Source organism: Eumetopias jubatus, unplaced genomic scaffold, assembly GCF_037043125.1.
Source record: "Eumetopias jubatus isolate StellerSeaLion01/CBP00866 unplaced genomic scaffold, mEumJub1_p1.0 scaffold_4, whole genome shotgun sequence".
NCBI lineage: Eukaryota > Metazoa > Chordata > Mammalia > Carnivora > Otariidae > Eumetopias > Eumetopias jubatus.
The window spans coordinates 27,521,124-27,539,453 of record NW_028274810.1 but is presented as its reverse complement, the minus strand read 5'-3'; the positions used below and the strand labels follow the sequence as shown (position 1 = coordinate 27,539,453).

At 48.5% G+C, this 18,330-nt stretch overlaps 1 protein-coding gene across 1 annotated transcript in view; it reads right to left on the bottom strand.

Moving 5' to 3' along the window:
- CNN3 (calponin 3) overlaps nucleotides 1–17,273 on the bottom strand; it is a 30,283-nt gene extending 13,010 nt beyond the window's left edge. The window contains exon 1 of the mRNA XM_028102044.2: nucleotides 17,124–17,273. Within this exon, the coding sequence (XP_027957845.1) occupies nucleotides 17,124–17,180 (57 nt within the window). The 5' untranslated portion in view covers nucleotides 17,181–17,273. The remainder of the gene's footprint in view (nucleotides 1–17,123) is intronic.
- Between the last annotated feature and the right edge of the window lie 1,057 nt (nucleotides 17,274–18,330).

The window sequence follows — 18,330 nt, the reverse complement described above, 5'->3', positions numbered from 1 at the left end:
ATGCTAATTAAAGCTACCATGAGATACCACCTCACACGGGTCAGAACGGCAAAAATCAAAAACACAAGAAACAAGAACTGTTGGTGAGGATGTGGAGAAAGGGGAACCCTCTTACACTGTTGGTGGGAATGCAAACTGGTGCAGCCACTCTGGAAGTTCCTCAAAAGTTAAAAATAGAATGACCCTATGATCCCGGAATTGCACTACTAGATATTTACCAGAAAAATACAAAAACACTATTTCAAAGAGATGCACGCATCCCCATGTTTATAGCAGCATTATTTACCACAGACAAATTATGGAAGCAGCCCGTGTACATCCATAGATGAATGGATAAAGTGGTTGGGCGCCTGGGTGGCTTAGTCGGTTGAGTGTCTGTCTTCAGCTCAGGTCATGATTTCAGGGTCCTGGGATCGAGTCCCGCATCGGGCTCCTTGCTCAGTGGGGAGCCTGCTTCTCCCTCTCCCTCCACCTGCCGCCCCCCTGCTTATGCTGTCAAATAAACAAAATCTTAAAAAAAAAAGTGGTGTGTATGTGATGGAATATTATTCAGCCATAAAAAAGAACAAAATCTTGCCATTTGCAATGATACAGACGGAGCTAGAGAGTATTAGGCTAAGTGAAATAGGTCAGAGAAAGACAAATACCATATAATTTAACTGTGTGAAACAAAAAAAAACAAAAACGACAAGAAATGAGCAAAGGGGTTTAAAAAAAAAAAAAAGAGTGAAAGACACAATACAATCCAAAAAAAACAAACTCTTAACTATGGAGAACTGACAGTTATCTGAGGGGAAGTGGGGGGAGGGGCATGTTGAATCACTATATCGCATACCTGAAACTAATGTAACACTGTATGTTAACTATCCTGGAATTAAAATTATAAAAATAATAATGAAACGAAGACATCTAAAAAAGTAAATTGGGACTTTGAAGTTTCAATTCTCAAGTAGGAGTAAGCCTAGAGGCTGGATTCCCAGAAGAATCTAGACTCAGAAAGGACGATGAACGAAGATGCACATGTTAAACAGCTCAGTTTGTGAGAAACCTCGATAAACCCAAGTAACAGGAACCTAGATGTGGGTCCATTGCTTCCTGACCCCCACGCAAAAGGCAAGGGCCTCTCTATTACAGGCTGAAGAGCCTGCTGCTGTCATGCTACAGTGGACTCCTGGAGCGAGGGTGTGCAGGGACCTGGGCAGGGGGGCGGGAGGGTTGGGGCGGGGGGGGGGGGGTAGGGGCTTGCCATGGGGAGGCAGTCATCCATCACCAGGAGCCAGCATACCTACGGCAAGCCACATCCAACATGCCTGTGTCCTCTCCTTGGGGGCAGGACGGGCTTTAGTCCTGTACCCCTAGTGCACATGCCTGGGGCATCTGGCCCACGGTGGGTATTCAATAAATGATTGTTCATCCACTGACAGTAGTACCCAACTAGAAAAATGCTACAGATTTAAAGATCTATCTTGTTTCCGAAAGGCATCTGCATTTGAATGCTGCTGGTTTTTAGAGGCGCCACATCTCCTTGATCTACCAATCTAGTAATCTTAGATGGATCACTAGGGACATATTTGTTTTACCTTCTCATAAAAGTCCCTATGTCTATGGCACTCCTTCGGTCCAGTTTAGTAACTCTAGAAGTAGGGCCTGGTCAGAAGCAACAACCATGCCCACTGTGCCGATCTATGTCAAGGAAGGAGGAACTCCCACTGATATGTACCTTGAGGCTTAGGTTTAGATCTGTTCTCTTCTGGGTTATATATATATATATATATATAAATATTTAAGACTTATTTACTTGAGAGAGAGAGCACAAGCAGAAGGGGCAGGGGGAGAAGGAGAGAGGATCTCAAGCAGACTCCACACCGAGCGCAGCAGAGACCGACACGGGGCTCGATCTCAGACCCTGAGATCAGGACCTGAGCCAAAACAGGGTTGGATGCTCGAAAGACTGCATCCAAGTCTCTTCTGTTTTGGTAACAAATTAACAACTGACAACCTGGAAACTGTTAGACATACTTATTAAACGTAATGGAAAGTTAAATTGGGAATAGCTCAAAAGAAACAAAGTTCAGATTCAGAAAATCACAGCTTAATAAATTATTCCAGATATACATAAAATCCTGCAGCAAGTTCTAGAACTAACTAGTCATGCATACTCAATAAGCTATACAACTCTGTCCAAAAAAACTAATGCTGGGGCGCCTGGGTGGCTCAGTCATTAAGCGTCTGCCTTCGGCTCAGGTCATGATCCCAGGGTCCTGGGATAGAGCCCCACATCGGGCTCCCTGCTCAGCGGGATGCCTGCTTCTCCCTCTCCCACTCCATTCCCCATGCCTGTGTTCCTGCTCTCGCTCTCTCTGGCAAATAAATAAATAAAAATCTTTAAAAAAAAAAAAAGCTAATGCTGTCTTGTTCTGCACAGGTATACAATCCTTTATAAAATACTACTGCTTCACAGACCTGTACTTCTGAAACAAATAATACATTATATGTTAAAAAAAAAAAAAAGTAGGAAGGGAAGAATGAAGGGGGGGAAATCGGAGGAGGAGACGAACCATGAGAGACTATGGACTCTGAAAAACAAACTGAGGGTTCTAGAGGGGAGGGGGCTGGGGGGATGGGTTAGCCTGGTGATGGGTATTAAAGAGGGCACGTACTGAATGGAGCACTGGGTGTGATACGCAAACAATGAATCATGGAACACTACATCAAAAACTGGTGTAATGTATGGTGATTAACATAAGAAAATAAAATTTTAAAAAATTAAAAAATAAAATACTGCTTGTCTTATGTGCTTGATAACAACAGCTCCCTATGAGGTAACCAAGGAGAGGATTATTTAAATAAAACAGGTGTGAGAGGAGTATGTGAACTAGAAAACCTTATGCAATCATCATCGCCCTTACTTTATAAGGAAAACCAACTTGCCAAAGCAAGGATTACAATCCCTTGACATGAAGGTGCCTCATCTACCTCATCACAGTGATCAAAACAGATTGAGTCAGTGTTCTGCCGTCAAAGTAGTTAATAATCCCACTAGACCCTAGCACGTTAAACAATATCCGTGGCATTACTGTGATCAGTTCTGAGGGCTGCACTCTAAAAGGGCCACTGACAAACTGACATCAGTTTCTAGAAGAGGCAAATTGAATGGAAAAAAATCATCCACAGCCCATAAGGAGAGACTGGTCAGCCAGGAGTGGCTCTATATAACCTAGAAGGGACTGTGGGCACAAGAGAAGAAACAGGCTAGTACCATCTGAATTTTTATTTTTTATTTATTTTTTTTTAAGATTTTATTTATTTGACAGAGAGAGACAGTGAGAGCAGGAACACAGGGGGAGTGGGAGAGGGAGAAGCAGGCTTCCCGCTGAGCAGGGAGCCCGATGTGGGACTCGATCCCAGGACCCTGGGATCATGACCTGAGCCAAAGGCAGACGCTTAACGACTGAGCCACCCAGGCTCCCTACCATCTGAATTTTTAGTTGAAAGTCCTATAGCAGTGCCTGGCTGGCTCAGTCAGTGGAGCACACAACTCTTGATCTAGGGGTTGTGAGTTCAAGCCCCACACCTGGGTGTGGAGATTACTTAAAAATAAAAATCTTAGGGCGCCTGGGTGGCTCAGTTGGTTGGGCGACTGCCTTGGGCTCACTCAGGTCATGATCCTGGAGTCCCGGGAACGAGTCCCGCATCAGGCTCCCTGCCGAGCAGGAGCTCTCCCTCTGACCCTCCCCCTCTCATGCTCTATCTCATTCTCCCTCTCAAATAAATAAAATCTTTAAAAAGGAAAAAATAAAATAAAAATAAAAATCTTAAAAAAAAAAAAAAAGTCCTTAGAAGAGGAAGTCCATCTATTCTGAATGGCACACTGGAGATTCTAGGGAGACGTACTGGATGCATGCAGGAATGCAGAGAGCGCACGGGAGTGCCAGCCAAGCACAGCCGCGGGAGACCCATGAGAAAGCCTGCTGGAGAACATTCTCTAGCTTCGGAAGGAGGCTGACTGGGTCTTGAATTTGATGTTGCTGCAGAAATCCTGCTGAAAGGGGACTGTCCCCAAAGCCCCACGGGCAAAGTAGATGAAAACAGAGATGCTCTTCCGCGCTTTGTTTCCTTGTCGCGCTTCTACGATTTGAAGGCTCCGCCTGGCTCCCCACTCCTCAGACCTGCAGACCTCGGGCGTTTTTACTGCCATCTACAACTCCAGGCACTTGCGTCCTCAGCGGGCATCCAGGTGCCTTCTCCATAACCTGTGAGTCGGCACGTGGACAGCCTGAAAAGTTGTCCTTTGTTTCTCTAATCACAAGGGACATCATGGCAGTGACCTTTCCATAGCACTGGAATGCACACTCACTCATCAGTGATATAGCAAGTTTGCTTCGGAGGGTGGGTCTTGTGACCCGAGGGGGCATGAAATCCACCTCCAAGGCCCCAAGTGGACATTGCACTTGCAAAGGAACTCGCCTCTCCTGACCCGGGAAACGCCCTCTGTTCCCGCACGGCTGACCACATTCATCCAAGCGCTCCCAGCTGCCCACCCCAAAGGTGAGTCAAACACACATCACCCCCTCCCTCTGAGCTCCCGATGGGCCACGGGCAGAAAGTGGGCTGAGGAGAAGCAGGACGCCAGGCTTTCAGGCAGCCTTCGGTACATCGGGAGCTCCTGTTGGGGGCCCAGCTAGATCTCATATCATGAAGGCCTTTTCTAACTACAGTAGAGTCTGTCCCTTTGAGAGAGCTGGCTTCATACCACCAGGGAAGAACAGAGCTCAAATACCTCACTTGAAACAGGCTGGATGCTGGCTAGTGAGATGTCACAGGAGTCTTCCAGAGACATTAACCGCAAGATACCAGAGCCTTTTCCTCCCCAGTGAAAATGAGATACGAAATTTCCATCAAAAAGGACAGAATTTCACATTTCCTCTTTTTAAAAAATTTTTATAACTTATATCATGAAACAGCATATGAAGATATAGGACTCTCCACTTGTTGAGACCCTAAGTAAAAAGGTTTTTGGTTCACTTTAATGGGGAGTACCCAAAAAAATGAAGTCAAAAGTAAGGTTCAAATACCTTCATGTTACCAAGTCCCACACAACTGCCACTAAAGACAGGATAGATACAAACCAGGGTCCAAGCAATAGTTACATGTGACCACGGTTCCCTTTTCCAGTCCTGAAGTCCAGGAGGCCTCTGCGATGAGGTCACAACTGGACAAGGCTACCTCCCCATTCTACCTGACTGTAGCGCAAGCTGAGAGCAGGGGAAAGAGACGACCAGCTCCTCGGGAAGCAGAGTGCGCACAGTCTCTTGGGGGCTAGGTCACGAAGGCATGCTAAAGACATCCAGGCACAAAAACAAAATAAACCCAACTTTGCATCCCTTCCTGATCAAGGGCCAAGGGAATGAGGAGAGCGAGCGGTGCACAGGCTGCAAAGGGGCCTCGGCAGGACTCAGGCGAGAGAAGCAGCTGAGTCCGCAGTGTATCCAGAGCCTGGCCCATCGCCCGCATCCCCCTCCCGCCCCCCCCCGGCCCCCCGCTGGCTGCACCCTGGCCGCTCGCAGCTCCTCACAGCCCTGGGAAGACAAGGGCAGAAGCACAGTAACACCCTTCTTTCCCAGGAGAGGGCGAACCCAACAAGGGCACGGGAGAGGTCTCCCCCACCTCAGTTGTTTCCCCGCCCTCTTCTGTGTTCCTTCCCCGCCTTCCACGGGAACCTTCTTCCCTCTCTTGCCTCGGTCCCACTCACCCTGCGTATTGAGCCCCCCCCCCCTTATTTGGTCCATCGATGGGCACAGACCACCCCCCATCCTGTCTGAAACAAGTGCATCTTTTTTTTTTTTCGAGTATAGCTGACACGCAGTGTTACGTAGTTTCAGGTGCCCAGCACAGTGACCCCCTACTGCTCTACACGTTATGCTACACTCACCACCACAAGCACACATATATATTTTTAAGTAATCTCTACACCCATCCTGGGGTTTGAACTCACTACCCCAAGATCAAGAGTCGCACGCTCTTCCAACTGAGCCAGCCAGCCGCCCCAACAGGCACATCTTTGATTAAACCTGCTGCCAACTTCCAAAACTGTCCTGTTTCTATTTCATGACAAACCTCTCCATTTAGTACTTCTTCCTAACGCCTCTGGAAATTTGCTCTACTGAAGACCATCTCTCAAAAGGTCACCAGGGACCCCTCATAGCCAAATCCAGCAGTGTGTTTCTGCAGCACTCCAGAAAGCCCCTCCAATCTCGGCTCCTGTGGCTTCTTGTTAAAGGACATCATCCCTGAGCTTCCCTCTCTGGTCTGCCTTCTCCCCTTCCCCTTGAAAGCTGCCAATTCTCCCTGAGTTCTGGCTTCTGATTAAAATAGTGAAGAGCATGGGCTCCGGAAGCTGAATGCTCAGGTTGGAGTCCCAGCTCCACTGTGCCTCAGTTTCCTCACCTGTAAACCAGAGATCATTAACAGCGCTTACATCAGTTGCATCAGAGAGCTGATGGGAAGAATCAATGACTTAATTCACATAAACCATGAAGAAATCAATAAATGTCAACCCTTATCCTTCCATCTGTGCTCTGCTGGCCATTCCTGTCTGGATACCAAAAAGATTTCCTTCTTTAAATTCAATATATCATACAGAAAAATTGCTTGACACTATGTGATAGCCATTTTTTTTAAAGATTTTATTTATTTATTTGACAGAGAGAGACACAACGAGAGAGGGAACACAAGCAGGGGGAGTGGGAGAGGGAGAAGCAGGCTTCCCGCAGAGCAGGGAGCCCGATGCGGGGCTCCATCCCAGGACCCTGGATCATGACCTGAGCCAAAGGCAGACGCTTAACGACTGAGCCACCCAGGTGCCCCTATTTTATAGTCATTTTGATAAGAAATCATTTTGATGCTGCCTAGGCTTTCTATTTCAAAAACCATTATCTGGGGTGCCTGGGTGCTCAGTTAAGCATATGCCTTCAACGAAGGTCATGATCCGAGGGTTCTGGGATCGAGCCCCGCGTTGGGCTCCCTGATCAGTGGGGAACCTGCTTTTCCCTCTCCCCGCTCTGCTGCTCGCTCTCCCTCTCTCTCAGATAAATAAAATCTTAAAAAAAGAAAAAAACCTACTCATTATGAAATAATTTGTAAAAGAGATGCCCCCACCTCACTCTGCTGCCAACTCTCACCTGAGTGGTGGGGTGGCAGAGAGAGTAGGTGTCTCAGATGTCAGTGGCTCGTGACTTGATGATAATGAACTAAAGCAAGTGACCTGAATTTTGACAAGGCCACTCTGATATAGTTTTGTTTTGTTTTTGAACATCAAGAGGAGAACCACCTTCCCTTTCATACCTTTGGTGGGAAGTATGAACTGATTTTTCTAGAAAGCCATTTGATACTACCTATAACACTTTTAAATGTTAGGTCAAAAGTTATGCACTTTTCCTACACAAGTACTTCTGAAGGAAATACCCACCAGAAGGAAGGTAATGAATAAACAACGGGGATCCATACAATAGACTCTAATTCAGTTCTAAAATGGTCGACTGATAGGGCGCCTGGGTGGCTCAGATGGTTAAGCGTCTGCCTTCAGCTCAGGTCAGGATCCTAGAGTCCTGGGATCGGGTCCCGCATCGGGCTCCCTGCTCCTTGGGAGCCTGCTTCTCCCTCTGCCTCTCTCTCTCTCTCTCTCTCTCTCTGTCTCTCATGAATAAATAAAATCTTTAAATAAATAAATAAATAAATAAATAAATAAATAAATAAAATGGTCGACTGATATTCAGAGTTGCACAAACAGTTGGGTGGGGGTTAAGGGATACAGGATACTTTCACTACTTCTATATTCTGGTACCGTCTGCATCCTTCCCAACAAACATTTCATTCACAAAATCAGAGTAAAAAGAGAAGAGCTTCTCCTAGGCAAGGAAGATGGTGCCATACCGAGATGCCTTGTCGGAAAGTCACGGGCTCCACAGGGCTTTGGACCCAGGTCTGACTCCAAGGCTACATCTTTTCCTCCACTAGATGTTCTCCTACCCCCACGCTCCTAAACAAGCCCAGATAGGAATTCTCTATCCAGTCACAGAGCCGACAGCCCAGAAAGCTGTGCCGCCTGCAGCAGGAGGAGGAGCCAGCAGCCTTAGACTCTGTGTCTTCCCCTAGAGTCCTTTCAACTCACGGAGAAGCAAGGGCGCATCCACCACCATCACTGTATCAGACCGATGCACGTGAACCGGCTGCAGAGCTCGAGAAAAAACGTTGATTCAAACCAGCCCATGGGGACTCTGCAGTCTCAGAGGGCGTCGCCGGTATGGTTCAAAAGTTCATAATAAGATATTTGGCAGAGATGTCTCAGACTAAAAACACTTTAACTCCTCCACCGGCCCTTATAAAAAGAGCCTCCTACGACATGTGTGTTTTAGAAGGTGCTGTAAGTTGGAATGCAGGAAAGGGTGTCAACGGTGGAGCGGTCACTGGAAAGAGGAAAAGAAGAAAATTTTAAAAAAAGAAAAAAAAAAAATCAAGCCCAGAGAGGAAGAAACTTCAAAAGGAAAGCCCGGCTGGCAAAGCACGCATATGTGCGTGCGTCTGAGGCGAGGTGGGGCTGAGGGACTGATACAACCTACAGGTCTCTCAAGAAAGGTAAAGTAAAAGCAAAGACAATTGCCCTCCAGTCTTCAGAGCAGAGAATGGGCCCATTCAGGGGAAGGGATGTGGCCATATGTGAACTCTCGAGAAAGGCCCTGGAGCTCCAGCTTAGCTGCTAAGGGCCAAGGACGCAGACGAGCTCACAATGTGATGTTTAACGTAAGTATAACTTCTATACTCGATTAGAACTATGATTGCTGTTGCTATTTTTGCATTCAAAGTGGAATCACATGTTTGAGTGAGGAGAGACTTACTACACATGGTATTGATTATTTTCTCTCCTATTTCCTCCCATGTGAAACAAAAGGAAGGAGGGAAAACTGCACTGAGGAAGCACACACTTGCTCTCCCCCCACCCCCACCCCCCACCCCCAGTGTGGAGGCTTGTGTAGCACCAAGCAGGCTGAGAGGCAGGGGACAATGAGGAAAGATCAGTGTCTAAACATTTGGGAAGGGGAAAGAATGAAATCACAGCCGGCTCTGTGGAGCCACTCCACAACTAGGACCCCCCAGAAATTTGTGAGGGAGAAGACGAAAATGGCCATAAATGCTGAGGTTGTGTCTCACCCAAGAGTCCTTCCAAGTCCAAAGACCTCCTCTTTTTTTCTTCACTCTTGCGTCCAGTTCCCTGGCCTGCCCACTGCAGACTGCTGGGAGCATCACATCCTGAAGCTTCCCCTCGGCCGGAGGAAGATGTTGAAGAAGGTCCCTCCCTAGCTCACGGAGGAAAACTAAGTCTTCTGAGCTCACGGACTTACTTCACACAGGTCTAGGTGGAGCCTTCATCAGACCATTTAAAACGGAAGGCCTCCAGTGACAACCAAGATTTACACACGAAGAGGTAGGGGCACCTGGCTGGCTCAGTCAGTGGAGCTGTGACTCTTGATCTCAGGGTTGAAAGTTCGAGCCTCACAGGTGTAGAGAGGACTTAAAAAAATAAAATCTTAAAAAAAAAAAAAAAAAAAGAAAAGAAACAGTCCACAGTCCACTGTGGAAGAATATGAGGCTTCTCTGAAACCAAGAAATGAAAGACCTATCTTATCTTGTTTAAAATAAATCAGTCTCTCAAGAAGAAAAAGCCAAATAAGAACATGGCCAGAATGCAAAGCTTCTAGCTCTACACAGAAGTCCCTGGCTCTGAGGGCACCGTGGACAGAATGAGAACAGGGTTAGAGGCCCTGGGATTTCACAGAGGGGGCAAAGGCCGCCAGGGGAAAGAGTCTTGGATAAGGACTCCGGGGGCAAATCCTTTTCCTGACACAAAAGCAAAACCCAGAGATACTGCTTGGCACCGTCGTCCCTTATCTGCCAGATACAAACAGATTCCTGAATGAATGTCCAAGTCCTGGAGATAATCTCACTGTCTAGAAGATAAGAGAAGCTCAGAACACAAGACTGAACCTAACCGGCAGGGAACAAGCCAGCAAAGCGGAACAATGGCTAACACTGACATAACGTGCACTTTTGGTTCCAGGCATGATGGATGCTAACCACTTTACATGCATTGTCTACCTTACTTATTTCTCCCAAAAACCCTATAAAAGGTAGGTATTCCCATATCCTTATTTTACAGATGAGACGCGGGTTACTTGCCCAAAGTGACCAAGTCAGGAGCAGGGCCAAAAATTCCAACCCAGACAGGCTCCACAGTCCACGTTCTTAGCCACTAGGTTCTACTTTCTCAGGACAAGAACCTGGAGAAGATGAACAGACATCTTCAAGTTCACAAGGATTCCCCTGGTCATCTCTTCATAAAATTTGCAACATATTTTTATATTTTTTAGAATGATTGCCATCTCCTCCCCCTCCCCAAACTGCATAAGCCTCAGGCCCCACAGACAGGCAGGATCTACTCTGGGCTCAGGAAATCCTTACCCAAAACCCGAGCACAAGTACATATGAGGGACAGCTAAGAGCCCTCTACGGCCAGGAATTTAGCATTAAGTAGAGCCAATGCACGTGGAGTATATGCTATAGGAGTCTAATGCCTAGAGTAAAATGAAACTCGCCAAAAAAACTAAGGACAAGCCCCCTCCCACCCCCTAGTCGTACCGAGAAGGTGAGTAAAGCATTTTCTCATTCTCCTGGGTATAATGGTAAATGGCTGAAAAACCAAAACCATCCAATTGTGCTTCATTTTTTAAAAACCTTACAGATAATAACTGTGGTTCACAACACACTTTTAAGTGAAAACACTCACTAGCCCCCGTGACCCCAACCTGGAAGGGAAACAGTCTGGGGAGAAAGGATGTGCCTCTGGTTGATGACTGTAGCAGCAAGATCTTCCTCATCAAGCTTATTTATTATTTTTTTTTTTTTTTTACTAAGGCCTACACCCAATGTGGGGCTCCAACTCATGACCCCAAGAGTCCCATGCTCCACCGACTAAGCCAGGCAGGTGCACCGTCAAGCTTACTTCTGAAATCTAAAAAAGTGGATAGAGACAGACAAATAATACAATTTCCAAGAAGGAAAGAGTGTAAAAAGCTGTGGGTTAGGGCTCCTGCGTGGCACAGTTGGTTGGCCGTCCGACTTTTGGTTTCGGCTCAGGTCATGATCTCAGGGGTGGTGACATCAAGCCCCACAGCAGACTCTGTGCTCAGCAGGGAGTCTGCTTGGGATTCTCCCTCTCTCTGCCCCTTCCACGAGTGCTCGCTCGCTCGCTCTCTCCCCCTCTCCCTAAAATAAAAAAATAAAAAAAAGCTGTGGGTCACAGGACAGTGAGCTTGATAATAATCTTCATTAAAATTCCACAGTAAAGGGACGCCTGGGTGGCTCAGTCGGTTAAGCGGCTGCCTTCGGCCCGGGTCATGATCCCAGGGTCCTGGGATCGAGTCCCACATCGGGCTCCTTGCTCAGCAGGGAGCCTGCTTCTCCCTCTCTCTCCCTCTGCTTGTGTTCTGTCAAATAAACAAAATCTTTAAAAAAAATTCCACAGTAAAGAAGTTTCAGCCTTTTGGGGCGCCTGGGTGGCTCAGTCGTTAAGCGTCTGCCTTCGGCTCAGGTCATGATCCCGGCGTCCTGGGATCGAGCCCCACATCGGGCTCCCTGTTCCGCGGGAAGCCCGCTTCTCCCTCTCCCACCCCTGTCTCTCTCTGTCAAATAAAAAAAAAGAAAAAAAAAATTAAAAAAGAAGTTTCAGCCTTTTAAAGAGGAAAGCATGGCACCCCTTCTCAAGTTAGCAAATGTATTTATTTTCTTTAACTGTTTTGGTGAAGAGGGGGATGTCCCACCCAGGTGAGCTAAATGATCACTTTACAGGTGGTCTTTGGGACATGCTAGCATCCCGCAGAACCTTCCAGAGGGGACTTCTACTGTTCCTCCCTAATTTGGGAGTCTAAGGAAGAGCCTCAGGGACAACCCTCTCCAGTCCCCTCCCTCCTCAGGAGCTCCGTACTATCACTTTGCTATTGCTCAATAAACACTGCTTGGCGCCTGGGCGGCTCAGTCGGTTAAGGGGTTAAGTGGTTAAGCGTCTGCCTTCGGCTCAGGTCATGATTCCAGGGTTCTCCGATTGAGCCCCACGTAGGGCTCTCTGCTCAGCGGGGGGCCTGCTTCTCCCTCTCCCTCTGCCGCTCCCCATGCTTGTGCTCCATCAAGTAAATAAAATCTTTAAAAAAATAAATAAACAAACCTTGCTTTGCTTCTCAGCAACAACAAAGGAATTATCTTGGTAATAAATTTTCTAATGTAATATTAATAAAACAAACTGAAGAAAAACAAGCTGTAAAAAAAAAAAAATCACCTGATCCTTCCAAAATATCACACTGCACTACAAAATTCTTTTACGAAGAATACTCTAGCAGGGTTGGTTTCCAATTTTTAAAGATAGTAAAATCTACTCCTGACGGATAAATTCATTAAATCAACATATATTGAGCACCAACTACATGCCAAGTTATATTCTAAAATATAGATTTTGACATATCTCATCAATGAATAAGACCGGAACCCTTAGGGCTGGTGGAAAAAGCCAATAAACAAAAGTTCTGAATTAAAAACCTATTTCTGTGGGAGCCTGGATGGCTCAGTAAGCAGAGCATGGACTCTTGATCTCAGGATCATGACTTCAAGCCCCACGATGGGTGTGGAGCAAAAAAAAAAAAAAAAAAGCTAAAGCTAAACTCATCTACGTTTTCACCATGATTCTGGTGCTCTACTAGCAAAACAAGGCAGACCACCTTAGGGTACAACTACAGCTGGAGTCCACCATCACCCTGGGGTTACCTTGATCAGGAACGCTCTTGGAGCAACTGCTTGTCCAAAGGCAGGCAGGCTGGCAGGACTCATGGGACATTTGGTCCTATTTAATTATTACTATATGATTGTTTCACTTACTCTTCAGTGATTTACAATTTTAGTAAGTCTTCCAACATGGTTTTTAGCTGTTGAGTGCTGCCATTTTGTAACCAAGAAGATTCTGTGAGAAGTACTTTGCTCAAATTATACATTCCATGTGAGCAGGAAACAGTGAGAACACACATTCCAATCCCATTCTTCTTAATAGTTCAGATAGACTCCCCCCTAAAAACATCCTGAGGTAAGATAATTTCAGCTCTACCCACTCCCCCCACAACTCATTTCCTCCACTTTCCCCGGGACCTCTCAGCTCTCTACCCCAATTGTTGTAAGACTGGTGAGGGCGTGCCTCCTTGCGTCCTCAACTTTACAAGGAACTACCCTGAGCCCAACATCTTGTTCAGAGCCAAGCATCAGGAGATGCTGTGCTTCCCTTGAGGGCCTGTCCTGTTTTCTCACAGCTTAAGGGGCACAGAGGTGTATTCCTTCTCATTCTGGTCCTCAAGATGCAGTCAAGGGTCTGGCTCACCCTGCAGAATACATGCAAGACCTTACTACTTTATGAGTGTCTACCTACCCCACTGAGCTGTCTACACCAGCTTCTGTGCCGTCCCCGACCCTACTACTCTATTATGATCTTTATAGATCCAAAGTTACGGACTCCTGTTGTTTAAAGACGTTCAGAGTCCATGCTGAAGGATTCTACTTTTTAGGCTGTTTTCAAACTTCTTGCCCATTAAAAAAAGTAAAAAGTTTGACATGTTTTGCCATGTATTATCATCTTGTCAAAAAAGTATCTTAAGCTTACAGATTTTTCCCTGAAATTTTACTAATTAAAAGTACTTAAGATCAAAGGCTTCCTCAATTCATTGATGAACTGCTTTCACAGCTGGAATATAAAAAGACCAAAGTCTTATTTAATAGAAATGGAATACTTACAGAGGCAGTGACAAGCCTAAGAAATAGATTACCGGGGCGCCTGGGTGCTTAGTTGGTTAAGCGACTGCCTTCGGCTCAGGTCATGATCCTGGAGTCCCGGGATCGAGTCCCGCATCAGGCTCCCTGCTCAAGCGGGGAGTCTGCTTCTCCCTCTGACCCTCCCCCCTCTCACGTGCTCTCTCTCTCTCATTCTCTCTAATAAATAAATAAAATCTTTAAAAAAAAAAGAAATAGATTACCAATTTTCTATTACTAAGAACTAATAGCTACAACATAGTCACTGAGGACTTACTACAAACACACATCTCAATGCAATGTTTAGGGGTGGTAACTATCATTCCCCCCATTTTACTGATTAGGAAACAAGGACAGAGATATCCACTAACTTGTCCAACACCATACAAGGCAGTAAGTGGCAGAGCGAGGACCAGAACTGCTCAACTCCAAGGTCCATTCCACACTGCTTCCTGAGGAGGTTTCTATTTCTTCCATTTTGTTACATGAAGTTTTAAAAGGGAGGGGAAAAAAAAAAAACACCTTACATTTAAGCGACATATCAGTTATGCAATACATAAAGAAAAAGCAGGAAGAAATCAAAAGGTGTCCAAACCAAGCGATGTCAAAGTTCATGTTCCATATACCCACTCCACTGCTGGCTCTGTGTCCTCAGCTGAAATGCAATGTCTCACACAAAGGCCTAGCAAACATGGATATTCGATTTCCAAGCCTAGAACAGATGAGAACAGCATTGTGTGAATAATCAGTGTCAAGAAGTGACAGGTGGACAGCAAAAGTGGGGAGGGTGTGGCAGACAAGAGTGACTTCACTAAGAATATCCCTAAGCACTTCACTAAGATACCACTTTTAGAGGGGCGCCTGGGTGGCTCAGTCGTTAAGCGTCTGCCTTCGGCTCAGGTCATGATCCCAGGGTCCTGGGATCGAGCCCCGCATTGGGCTCCCTGCTCTGCGGGAAGCCTGCTTCTCCCTCTCCCACTCCCCCTGCTTGTGTTCTGTCTCTCACTGTCGGATAAATAAAATCTTTAAAAAAAAAAAAAAAAAGATACCACTTTTAGAGTTAAAATTCTTAGAATATTCCAACTTTCTTCTGTGATTGTGAGCAAATCACACCCGGTCTGAGCTTCACCATCCCGACCTGTAAATGATGTTAGGTAGCCCCAGCAATCCTTTCCACCTCACCGGGCTGCTGTGCTGTTAAGATCAAAAGGCTTCCTATGAAAGGGTACTGTCCAAAGGGCCCATATAAATGAAGGGAGTTGTTAAAATTCGGCTTTGGTGCTTAAAGGAATAAACCCACAGTTACAGAAACCGAAAGCTATAACAGCTTTCCAAAGGCTCTGAAAACTGAGGTTTTACTGTTTTTAAAAATGTATAATAATTACAGTGATCCAGCCTCAGTCTCTGCATTTCCTTCGTCGGTCTGCTCAATAAAAAGTAGGAAAAGGGCAGAAGCTGCTTCATTAGTCAGCAAAAAGAAACTAATATGGATATTAACATCCAAGAAAAATAAGTCACTTGAAGGACTGCCAAAGTTATCAGGACCTCATTTACAATGCAAAAGGTAGAGACTCAACTGCCAACGGCCAAGAATCACAAGGGCGAATTAAAATTAATGTGCACAAGCCAGGCCAGGGTAACCCATCCAACAGTTTGGACTTGTCGATTTCCTCTGAAAAGAATCCTAAAGCTCCATGTGTAAGCCTTGGAAAGAACCGAACGATCAGACACAAACCACTTAGTTTTGTCCTCTAAAAAAAAAAATGTTCAGGAGACTGTTCTAATAAGGACAACACACTTGACAAGGTAAAGGACCTCAACGTTCCAATTTTAGATTCGGGGACTAAAATCAACGCTTCGCTTCACCGACTGTGCAGAATTTCTGAACAACTGAATTATGCTGCGCAGGCTACAGCAAGGGTGAGAAGAGACAGAACTCCCCCTTGGGGTTTGACAACGGCGCGCTCCATTGCCTCGCGACAATTCCCTCCACACCGCAAACACCCCCAGCGCTGGGATTACAGCGCCGACAATGGCAGCGAATTCTACCAGCGGTCGGGCGGTGCGGTGGCAACGCGGACATGCTTCGGCTCCCGGGAGGTTAATGGGAACTAAACCGCAGCAGCCCTCCTTTGTGGCGCTTTGGCCAGAACAGCAGAAAGGAGACAATGAGCGTTCTGTGCGCAGTTCCGCGCCGATTGGCTGCGCTCTCCCCCCAGAAACCCCTGATGTCATGGGCTTGGAATGCAGGGAGGGAGGGAGGGAGGGAGGAAGGAAGGAGAGGATTTGGGGAGGGGGACGCCTCTCATCTCTTTCCCAGACCAAAAGTCCCAAAGATAAACCCAACGCATTCTTAGGCTGCGCAGTGGCAAAGCCGAGAGTTACCAAAGCCAAATCACTCCAAACTACAACCCGCCTCAGCAAATATACCCCAAACAAAAGCAACCCACGAAAATATCCTTGATATCGTTGAAGTCTAATGTACTACAAACTTCTGTTTGTTTTTAAATCTCAACTCTACAGCAGATCTCACTCCCAAAGCGGCGCGCTCAGGCTTTGTGTGTTTTCTGCAGCAGGACAGCAGAAATCTGCCTCGAGGCACCGCGATTCGAAAACTGGGAAGGGTCCTAGGGTCCCTGGGGCCGGCGGACCGCTCAACGCTCCCCTCCCCGGGAAGAAGCAAGGAACAATGGGCGGCCCAGTTCGGCCACGTAACCGCCTAACTTCGCTTGTGGCTGAATTCAGCCAGGGGTTGGGGTGGGAGAAAACGCTGGGTCGGGCAGCTGCCCAGGCCGGGGCGCACGGCAGGGGCTGCGGCTGGGTCCCCAGCCGCGCCGACGGGCCCCACCTAAGGGCGAATGACCAGGCAGGAGCGCCCCCTTCCCCGAGGGGCGCGTCCTGCAGCCACGGACTGGCTCCGGTAACTGCAAGCTGGCGCTGCGGGATCCCAGGAGCCCGGGAACTCACCGCCCGCCACCGGTCCCAGCCCGCGGCGCTGAACAAAGCCGGGCGAGCGCCCGGGGGCCGGCGCTTCGAGCCCGGGGACAGGACCCGGACGCGCCGCCACTCTCGCGCCGCCCCGACGTCTCCTCCCTGCAAAGCCAGACGGCCAGGGCGCGCAGAGGCGAAGCGCGGCCCAGCGCCGCCCCAGTCCCAGGGAACCCCAGGCGGCGTCTAGGTTCCCACCCCTCGCCCAGGGCGGGGACCCCTCCACCCGAGCCCGGGCGTACCTTGTTCTTGACCTCGGCCGAGAGCCCGTAAGAAGGACCCTTGTTGAAGTGGGTCATGGTGGTTAGGGCGACGGGAAGAGGCTGCGCTCGGGTCTGGGGGTTTCTCGTACTCGCTTTCCCCGCTCCTGGCACCGAGGAGTGGCCGCAGCGCGAGATGCTCGGAGCTCGCTCCCCTGGGCGGCGTAGGAGACGCCCAGACGCGGCGGCGGGGCGCGGGCGGTGCCTCGGCAGCTCGGTCCGACTGGGTCCCGCAGAGCCTCCCGCTCCGCTGCTGAGGCCCCCACGAACTGCCCCCACCGCCTCCCCCGGGCCTTCAGGGATTGGCCGACGGGCCGGGCCAATGGAGAGCCGCCTCCTCGCGCTGCTCCGACGAGGGGGCGGGTCGGCCAATTGAAGGGCCACGGGCGCCGCGCTCTCTCCCCGCGCGGGTCTCGGGCCTCCGCCCCCGTCCTCACGCCACGGAGACCCGCGGCAAGGGGGCCCCTCCTCCCAGCTGGGCCGAGGGCTGGGCGCCGCGGGCGGAGCCCAGGCCCGCGGACTGGAGCCGGCCCAGCCCCGGCGTCGGGCGCTTGGGGGCTTCCCAGCGGCCCAGAATGCACGTCAACTTCCAGGCATTCGCCGCCGCGCTCGGGGCTGGCGGAGGGAGGGAAGCCTACCGGGGTCTTTTCCCCGGCTCCTGGCCCAGAGCGCTCTGATACGGGGCAGGGCTCCTCCACTCGCTGCCTGGAACACCACGAGCAGCCTCGGAGCCCCTGTGCCAGAGAAAGCGGGAGCGGCGTGGGGGGCAGGGAGGGTCCTTCGACACCTGCTCCTTCCTCCCTACCTCGCAGCCTCCCACACCTGTTGGTCTGACCTCTACCCCGCTGCCGCCGCGGGAACAGCCAAGGCTTTTGGCCAAATTTGAGCTCACCCTGTCTTTAAACCTCTAAATGCAATGAGGAAAAAACTGGGGACTGTGCCATGGCAAAGCCTGGGGCATTTCAAGTCCTTTTCTGGATTCGCACGGCTCCTTTTTACAAGCATCTGTATCCGGAGTTCAGCTAGTCCAAACACCCAGGTGGCTGTTGCTCTACTTTTTAAATTTTGTTTTTAATCTAGAGGGCTCTTTGAATAGGAGACCTTTGAATAGAGATAAGTATCCTCCTTTGGGCCAGAAGCGGCCTCCATTCTTTCATGGTGCTGCTTCCTACCCACCACTTTCTTTCCT